This window comes from Chrysochloris asiatica, unplaced genomic scaffold (genome assembly GCF_000296735.1).
Source record: "Chrysochloris asiatica unplaced genomic scaffold, ChrAsi1.0 scaffold00115, whole genome shotgun sequence".
Taxonomy (NCBI): Eukaryota; Metazoa; Chordata; class Mammalia; order Afrosoricida; family Chrysochloridae; genus Chrysochloris; species Chrysochloris asiatica.
The window spans coordinates 9,876,586-9,887,045 of record NW_006408633.1 but is presented as its reverse complement, the minus strand read 5'-3'; the positions used below and the strand labels follow the sequence as shown (position 1 = coordinate 9,887,045).

General features: G+C 39.6%; 1 protein-coding gene across 1 annotated transcript in view; it reads right to left on the bottom strand.

Annotated features, from left to right (window-relative positions):
- Positions 1–10,460, bottom strand: part of SCFD2 (sec1 family domain containing 2) — a 668,469-nt gene that overhangs the window by 572,532 nt on the left and 85,477 nt on the right. The window contains exon 3 of the mRNA XM_006868065.1: positions 7,172–7,299. Within this exon, the coding sequence (XP_006868127.1) occupies positions 7,172–7,299 (128 nt within the window). The remainder of the gene's footprint in view (positions 1–7,171; positions 7,300–10,460) is intronic.

The window sequence follows — 10,460 nt, the reverse complement described above, 5'->3', positions numbered from 1 at the left end:
TTGGCTCTATTCAGATGCAAAACTTTCACTCAATCCACAATAAAAACCTTAAAAAAAAAAAAAAAAAAAAAAGAGAGAGAGAAGAAATGAAAAGACATACTGCATTGGTTAAATCTGCAGTGCAAGACCTTTTTTTAAAGTGTTAGAGAGCAAAGATGTCAGCTTGAGGACTAAGGTGTGCCTGACTCAAGCCATGGTATTTTCAATAACCTCATATGCATGCAAAAGTTGGAGAGTGACGAACTGATGCTTTTGAGTTATGGTGTTGGAGGAGAATGCTGAAAGTGCCATGGGCTGCCAAAAGAACCAACAGATCTGTATTGGAAGAAGTGCAGCCAGAGTGCTCCTTGGAGGCCATACTTCGGACATATTGTCAGGAGGTACCAGTCACTGGAGAAGGATATTATGTTTGGTAAGGTGGAGAGTCAGAGAAAAAGAAGACCCCCAATGAGATTCTCTATAAATTGTATCAGAGTTTGAAAACAGTTCCTCCTAACCTGTTTTCTGCATGTGCCATTTTGGTTCTAAACAAATAGAATTTCTGTTACGAATCGGGCTGCGAACCTTAAGGTCAGCGGTTCGAAACTACCAGCCGCTCCGCGGGAGAAAGATGAGGCTTTCTACTCCCGTAAAGATTTACACCCTCGGAAACCCTGTACAGGGTCGCTATGGGTCGGACCCGACTCGATGGCACTTAACAACAACAACATTTGCTTTTTAGGAGTCCTGGTGTGGCGCTGTGGGTTAATGTGCCAGACTGCAAAGCCATTTGAACTGCAAGGTTGGTGATTCAAGCTCACCAGTCACTCCTTGGAAACCCTATACAGGGTCACTATGGGTCAGAACCAACTTGACAGCACGGAACAACAACAACAACAATTTGCTTAAGGAGCCCTGGCGGCATTGTGGGTTAGGTACTATGTTGTTGTTGTGAAGTGCCATTGAGTTGGTTCCAACCCTCGACCCTGTATAGGGTTTCCAAGAAGCAGCTGGTGAGCTTGAAGCGCCGACCTTGCAATTCAAACAGCTTTGCAGTATGTTGCATTAACCCACAGCACCACACCAGGACTACTAACTACTAACCACAAGGTTGGCAGATCAAACCCCCCAGCAGTTCCACAGGAGTAATAGGAGGTTGTCTGTTACCATAAAGATTTACAATCTCAGAAACCTTATCTAGGGTTGCTATGAGACAATTTTTTTTATTTACACTAGGCAAATCTGCTGCAAGAGACCTCTTTAAAGTATTAAAGAGCAAAGATGTCACTTTGAGGACTAAGGCGTGCTTGACCCAAGCCATGATATTTTCAAATCACCTTATAAGTATGTGAACGCTTGACAATGAACAAGAAAGACCAGAGAAACATTGAATTTGAATGGTGGTGTTGGAGAAGACAATTGAAAGTATCACTACCAGAAGAGCAAACACATCTGTCTTGGAAAAAGTCCAGTCAGAACGTTCCTAAGAAGCGAGGATGGCGAGACTTAGTCTCTCGGATTTCAGACATGCTGTCAGGAAAGACCAGTCCCTGGAGAAAAACATCATGCTTAATAATTGGAGGATCAGCAAAAAAGAAATAGACTTTCAAGGAGATGAATTGACACAGTGGCAGCAACAATGGGCTCAAACATAACAACTGTGAGGATGAGACAGGACCAGAGAGTGTTTTATTCTGTTGTGCATGGAGTCGGAATCAAATCAATAGCACCTAACAACATAACAAGTGGAGCCGTGGTTAAATGCTGGGCTGCAAAGTGAAAGGTCAGCTGTTTGAACCCACCAGTCATGCCACAGGAGAAAGCAGTGATGATCAGCTTCTATAAATTGCATAACTGCCTTAGACACTCTCTGAGGCAGTTGTACCCTGTCCCTGGTGGCTCAGATGTAACAACTAACTGCAAGGTTGGTTCGAGTCCACTTAGAGGTGTCTCAGAAGAAAATTCTGGTGATGTACTTCCAAAAATTCCAACCACTGAAAACCCTATGAAGCATGGTTCTTCTCTAAAACACAAAGGGCTACCATGTCTCAAAAGCAACTCAATGACAACGCAGGGGGTTTTGTTTTTTCAATTTGCTTTTTGCTCTCAGAATATATCAATTATAATGAAAGCCAGTGCTGTAAAAATCACCTTTCTGGAGCAGAACCATTTCATTAACTGACAATTTAATACCAAACTCAAGGAAAGATGGCATACACTGATGTATGAAATGATTAAATGACTTTTAAAATTTAACAATTAAACTTTCTTCTGTTAGGAGAATGTTTATTTCTCTTGGTGTTCATGTTGTTTTAATATGAACTTACCTTGTACCAAGAAAGTTTATATTTCAGATCTGAAGCCTCAATCATAGTCCTTCTCCGTGAATACAAAAGAAATCTTAGTTTATAATGTCAGCTTAATGTCTCAAAGGTACCAGAAGCCTCTATCGCAGTTAGAAAAAAATGTATGCTTCTGTAGAATTTATAGCAGGGATTGCAAGAACAGCACATAGTTTAGAGAACATTTCATAGTTTTAATGCTGCTAGAAAAAGAATTCCAGCCATCTAGAATACCAGAGCATGATTTTTTTTTATGATAAGCTCTACGCTAGGCCATTTTCAAATACCAACGCTTTATTATGTTTAAGTTATATATCTGCTGGTATACTGAAGTGAGATACACCAGAAATCCTAGCTAGTGATACGAAGCAGAAATCATTGCTCTATGTTATGTTACTAAATTATAAAAGCAACTGTGTATCTTTTGCTAAACTGCACTTGGCACATGACTTGAGTATGTTTTGGGTCAGTTTTTTTGGTCTTTCTTACAACACAATGTTGCTAATACCCATCTATTTCTGTTTCTTTCCCCCCTTTTTTTTTCTTTTTTCTGTCCTCAACCCCTCCCAATGTCTGGAATTTTTGGATAAGGCAAAGCATTTTTATCTCTTTTTTTTTTTTGTCAACAGAAAAGCCAAACATTTTTACATTTGAATTCCTTATGGAGTTGCTTATCCTTTTTAAAATTTCTGGCTCTGATTATTTTTTTAAAGATATAGTCCTTTTGAAAATTAAAGTGTGTTGATCTTTCAAGAGTCCTACAGTGAGAGCAATAAAAACTGATTTATGCTCTGTGGTAGGATCAGAAGGTTTTATTACTGAAACATAATATAAATTAAGCTTGGCAGTAACACCCTTTGCACAGTCCTACATTTCTTGGTGTGGTGCTGAAGGATAAAGCACTGGACCGTAAGGTCACTTTGAACCACAAGGTTGGTACAAGGTCGCTATGAGTCAGAACCAATACGATGGCACTCAATAACAACATCTGATTCATTCTTGTTTCAAGGAAAAAGAAATTCTGTAAGGTAAACATCATTGTTATTGATGTGTACCTAACACAGTGGGATTACAAAAAAAAAAAAAAAAAAGAAACTAGAATTTATAGTCAAATGTGAAGCAGGCCTCAAGGCAGTAATTTTATTTCTACTAGACAACTTATAGGACTTATAGCATTGGTGATATGAGGATGATTTTATAGATAGGTAAAAGCACAGTTCCTGGCATCAGAATGCTAAATTCAAATTCCAATCACACTACCTATCAGATATATGATCTTAGACAACATCTCTCTACTTCAATTTTCTTATTTGAGAAATGGGATCAACTATTAATCTAAAGGCTGATGGTTTAAACCTACCCCATAGTACCACAGAAGAAATACCTGACTTTCTGCTTTCTAAAGATTACAGAAAAAAACAAAAACTATGAAGCATACTTGTAGATAGTACTCATTTGACCTTTCAATGGCTGGATGATCAGAACTTGACTAGAGGAACTTGACTAGAGGAAGAAAGAAGAGGAAAAAAAGAGTAATCCACTACAATTTGATGAACTTGACCTATATTTATGGATGTAGTAGCTTAAAAGAAGGAACAAATCTTTATAGCAAGGATCATTCCCACCTCTTCAGTACACAAAATTGACAGGGATGGGCAACTTAGACATTGGCTACCCAAAAGGGGGAAGGGGGAGGGGTATGTAACACAGGCATGAAATGACTGGCTTACAAGTTTTCAAGAGGGAGCTTAGTTTCACAGGGTGCAGGGGAAGGTAGAATCTCTACTAAGTAGTTTCCAACCTGTCTAAACAGGGCTGCTGAAAGGAGATGAGGATAAGACTCTTGTGGTTCAATAGTGAATAATTGCTATTAGGACTGTTTGCGAATGTTGCAAATGTAAAGGTAGACGTTTTGTAACAAAAGGAGGGGAGTGGTTGATCTTGCAGTTCAGGAGCGGAGGACCCTGGGACCATCAAGGGAGAAGAGTGGAGTGTGGGAACCTATCCAGAGAAACAGCTATGCCAGAGATGGAGGCAGAGACCATGACGTGGAGAGATGGAGCAGCTGGGGACTCTAGACTCAAGGAGAGAGACGTGCTGTGTGCTGGTGGCTGGGGCAGACTTGTAGGGTATGCCCTTTGGTTGTTTGAATGGTTATATATTCCTGAGTGCTTCGGTGTACATCCAAAACAAACAAACAAACAAAACAAAAAACAGAGGGATTGGAAGCAAATGTTGTTGAATGATAATGCATGGAGGGGATTGCAATCATTGCAATGAAACTAAATACGACAGGATGAATGTAACGCGGATGTTATTCACAATAAAAACATAAACAAAAAAACTATGAAGCAGTTCTACACAATAATATGTTGGGTCACCATGAGTCAGAATCAACTCAACAGCAATGGCCTTGGTTGTTTTTCTGTTTTGTTTTAATTACCTATCTAAATGTGTATAAAGAATTGGAATACATGGCACATTATGAATAGTCAATAAATGTTTGCTATTTTCACTTTTTTATTATTATTATGTTTCTTAATGTCTCATATATACTCACCTAGCACATTAAAGGAGGAGCATTGTGACTCTGTACAATACACACTGAACTATGAACCACAGAGCTATGGACAATGTTGTGAAGTATGAGTATTCAGAATACTTAATTGTGCTCATGAGGAATCTGTACATGGACCAAGAGGCAGTTGTTTGAACATAACATGTGAACATTGAATGGTTTAAAATTAAGAAAGGTATGTGACAAGGTTGTATTCTTTCACCATACTTATTCAACTTGTATGCTGAGCAAATAATACAAGAAGCTGGGTTCTATGAAGAAAAACATGGCATCAGGATTGGAGGAAGACTTATTAACAACTTGCAATATGCAGATGATACAACCTTGCTTGCTGAAAGTGAAGCGGACGTAAAACATTTACTGATGAAGATCAAAGAGCACAGCCTTCGGTATGGACTACATCTCAATGTAAAGAAAAAAAAATCCTCACCACTGGACCAATAAACAACAATCTTATCAATAGAGAAAAGATTGAAGTTGTCAAGGATTTCATTCTTCTTGGATCATCTATCAACACTCATGGAAGCAGCAGTCAAGAAATCAAACAACGTATTGCATTAGACAAATCTGTTGCACAAGATCTTTTTAAAGTGTTGAAGAGCAAATATGTCAGCTTGAAGACTAAGGTGCACCTGACCCAAGCCATGGTATTTTCAACAACTTCATATGCATGAGAAAGCTCTGCAGTGAATAAGGAAGATCTTAGAAGAATTGATGCATTTGAGTTATAGTGTTGGAGGAGAATATTGAAAGTGCCAAGGGCTGACAAAAGAACCAACAGATCCATGTTGGAAGAAGTGCATCTAGAGTGCTCCTTGGAGGCAAGGATGGCCAAACTTCGTCTCTCATACTTCGGACATATTATCAGGAGGGATCAGTTGCTGGAGAAGGATATCATGTTTGGTAAGGTGTAGGGTCAGAGAAAAAGAGGAAGACCCCAACGAGATGGATTGGACAAGTGGCAGCATCAATGGAATCAAGCGTGGCAACAGTAGTAAGGTTGGCCAGGGATTGGGCAGTATTTTGTTCTCCTGTGCATAAGGTCGCTATGAGTCGATACTGACTCAATGGCACCTAACAACAACAACAACAACATGAACCACAAGATTGGTAGTTCAAGATCACCAGCTGATCCCTGAGAGAAAGATGAGGCTTTCTGCTCCTGTAAATACGTACAGCCTCGGAAACCCTATACAGGGGTGCTAGGAGTCAGAGAACTCACTGGATGCACATTAAAAGTCATGTGGGATTTTATTGTTGTTGTTTCATATTATGACCCTGTAACTTTTTTCCTCTTAAGTTCAGTCACACTCTTCTACCTCAAAAATTTTGTTCTTCTATTTTAATTTGATATTTGATTTTTGACCCCCTAAGTAATTAAGAACTTGGGCTACATATCTTAAGAAAGAAAAGTTTTTCTATCCCATTAAATGGACTAATATTTACTAAGTTATATAAAAAGATAAGTTCTGTAGTCTTCTGGCTTTTATCATAAGAAAAAGGAAGTCATTTGGAACTTAAATTCCACAGCAGCCAGACACTTACATTAGTGAAGTCAAAGATATGAGAAAGTGAAATATGAGAAAAAGAAGGTATGCTCTTCCCGGGTGAAGAAACACTAACATTTATGTGACTGAACAATTAGCAAACCTTTCCAAGGGTGAGTGGTCAGGCCAGAGTCTGTCCACATGCTCAACTGTTTTTCCAGTACAGTAGTTCATTAATTAATTCTAAGCCAATAAAACAACCTTCTCTCAGAGCCTTAATGGTAAAGGCGAAGGATATATAATTATTTAGGGATGGGAAATAGCAGAAAGAAGAGGTATAATAGAATGAGGAGGAGATGGCCTAGACCAATCCTGGTATTTCTAGATCAATCATAAAAGTAAAAGAATTACTCTTGGTTACCAAGGACTCTCCTATATCCCCAAAGTGGAGTCTAAGCACAGCAGTTAGTATGCACATATTCCTCCCCAAGTCTTTCAACAGTTCACAAAATCCTTCAATACTTTTACCTGTTCACATTGGCTGTGTTGACCCACGGATCTGAACAGTCTTATATAAACTTCCTCAGATCCTAAGACCAATCAGTATCTCTTCTAGGTGAAATGGATGGTGGTGGTGTGCTGTGAAGTCAGTTCTAACTCATAGCAACCTTGTATAGGGTTATTGAGGCTGTTGTTAATCTTTACGGGAGCAGAAAGCCTCATCTTTCTCCAATGGAATAACTGTTAGTTTTGAACTGCTGACAAGATGAAGTGGATAGGCTTACCCATATTCATCTTGATTGGTAGGTTTTCTCTGCTTGCAGCTTCCACTAGATGTCTCCGAACTTCCATCATTGCCTCTTTTTGCTTGGTGCTCAGTAAGAATTCCCAGAGGGCTTTGGCAGCCGTGTCACTGTGGAGAAACCAAAAGAGCTTTAGTACAAATTTCTACTGGATGATGAAAAGGGGTGAAAAACAAGATGACTTTTAAATATCTTTTTTGAGCACTAGCAAAGACTTTCCTACTGATGGACTCCACGTGTAAGTATAAAACAAGCAGCTTTTGACAGGCCCAGAACATCAAGAAATTAAGGAGGCTATAATATATATTTAAAAAGGAATTGGTTTTTAAATTTTATATTAAAATTTATCCCAGAGTTAAATTCAACCAATACAAAGCTAAAATAACATACGCATGTTTAAAAATGTTTTATCCACAATGGTAAAGACACCTCTTTAAGATCACAGATTGGAAAAACTTATGTGCATCAAAAGACTTTACCAAAAGAGTAAAAAGAGAACCCACAGAATGGGAAAAAAATCTCTTGCAAAAACACATCACACAAGGGACTCGTTTTTAAAATATATAGGGAACTCCAACATTTCTACAAGAAAAAGACAACCCAATTCAAAAATGGACAAAGGACAAGAACAGACACTTCACTAAGGAAGAGATCTGGGCAGCCGACAAACATATGAAGAAATGTTCAAGATCACTAGCCATTAGAGAGATGCAAATCAAAACAACAATGAGATATCAAGTCACACCAGCAATAACAGCAAAGATCAAAAAACTAGAAGACAGTTTCCGGTTTTAGTGGGCAGTAGAGACAGGTAGGAAAGGCTCCGTGGGTGAGGGATTGAAAACCCAGAAAGGTACGCTCAGGGAACACCACCAGAACTCTCAATCTAGCATAAGATACAGGGTGTCAGTTTCTCACACGTGCAAATGAAAAAATCACAATATAAAGGAAAATTCTGCAAGTTAGGAAATGCTTGAGATGGGACTCCCTCTGTGACCACCATGCCCGGGGTGGAGTTCAGAGGGCGGGGCTACAGCCTTACTGGCACAGGGAACCTGCACTAAAAGCAGTGCGAAGGCATTTGCAAAAGGAGGTGCAGGAGATTCTACACATTTTTTTCTCCTCTTTCCTGTCCCACATTCTTTGCCCAGATGGGAGCCTTCATGCAGGTGAGTTCAAACCCCTAGCCCCCAAATATAGTCCAACGCTGAGCCCATAGTTTTCCCAGGCACAGAGACAAAGAGCTTGGCGGATATTTTTGACGTCAGCCTGTGGGTCCCAGACATAAAGTTAACTTGTGCAGGACCCTTTATTAGGGCCTATACATTAAGAAAAAATCTGGTAAGGACTGACAGACAAACTATATGAACAACCTGTAAAAATCAAACATAAAAGTACACAACTATCTCAAGAACTACACTGTGCACATGCAGATACCTAACTGACCTTCAGAGAAAAAACAGGAGACACTCTTTGTCCCATTAACTTCCCAATATCTATCTGGGCACCTCTACAGTGGTGACAAGAGGAGGGGTCTGAGTGACTGGACACCCCCACTCATTGCTGGCAGCTTCTACGGTGCACACTCACTGCCTAGGTAGCAAGGTGACTGGACAGTCGGCCAATTTTATTTTTACACTGGTGGTTTTTACCTCGGTTTTTATATTGCTTCCGCTCTTGGTCTTTTTGATCACAAATTTTTGTTGGAGGTATGAGCTTTTTCTCTCTACATTACCCAAGAAGAGTGAGCAATTATGGCCATATACCCAAAGTACAAGCATACCCCATAATATGCCACTATTGAGACAAGAGACAATAACAACTGCTAAGCATTACATGTAAAAAGGACAGCCTATCTCTTGATACCCAGTAAGCTTAATAACACAACAACAAACATCCATTAAAGCATTAAAAAAAAGCCACATAACCACTGGAAATGAAAAACAAAAAACAAGAAAAGATCTCAAAATATGTCCAAAAACAGAAAAGAGCAACTGAGACAAATGAGCTGGAGACAAACAAAGGCTCCCTGGAAGAGGCAGAGCAGGTTTTGGATTTACCTGAGAAGGAATTCAGAAGAATGATATGGAAACAAATTCAAATGCTCCGAAAAGGGGTGGAGGAAAACAAGGAAGAAGTCGGGAAAGTACTACAAGTGCAATTGGAAACAATTCAAAACCTGCAAAAAGAGATCCAGATGATTAATAATAAAATATCAGATATAGACAATACACTGAACGGGTAAAGGAGCAGAATAGAAGAGATGGAAGCCAGAACTAGCGAGCTGGAAGACAAATCTCTCATTACTGCTAAGATAGAAGAGCAAGCAAAAAAAAAGGACAAAAAAATCTGAAGAGAGTCTATGATTCATGCTGGATAACATGAAGAGGAATAACTGAAGAATTATTGGCATTCTGGAACAGGAAGAATTAGAGAAGTCCACAGAAGAGATAGTGGAAGAGCTTCTGGAAGATATTTTCCCTAACATCTTTCAAGATGAGAAGAGAACATTCAAGAAGCCAAATGTACCCCAGAAAGGATAGACCCCAAAAGAAAGTCACCAAGACATATAACAATCAAGCTCTCCAAAATCAAAGACAAGGAGAGAATCCTAAAAGTGGCCAGAGAGAAGAAAACTGTCACTTATAAAAGCAAGCAAATCAGATTAAGCTTTGACTGCTCAGCAGAAACTATACAGGCAAGAAGGCAATGGGGAGACTTATACAAAATCCTAAAAGAACAAAACCAGCCGAGAATCGTCTATCCAACAAAACTATCAATCCAATACGATGGTGCAATCAAAACATTCCAGGATATACAGAAGCTAAGAGAATTTGTCAAAAATAAATCCAAAGAACAAACAAGATGGCGGATCGGGTTGACGTGTAGGAGAGAGGTCCGCCAACAACAACACAGAATACCCTAACAAGCAGGCTCAGGGGATGATACCAGAACTCTGAACCACATATAAAGGAATACTTAGAAGGTTAGAAGGCTCACAGCTGGACGAATTTGTGGCAGAAGCAAGAAATCCATTGCTTTCTAGCCGGGACGCTCAGCTGCTCAAGGAGCTGCCATCTTGGGTGAGACCACATGGGGGAAAGATCGGAGCAGCCACAGACACCTGGCAGAACTGCTGCGATAAAGGTGTGGACATTATTTTCTTTTGGTATCTGTTCATTGGTCCCTTGTTGTCTGTGCACCTCCATTCTGGTGACTATAGGGGTGCCTGAGCTAGTGGGCACCCCAGCCCCACCCTCAGAGGGTTCTA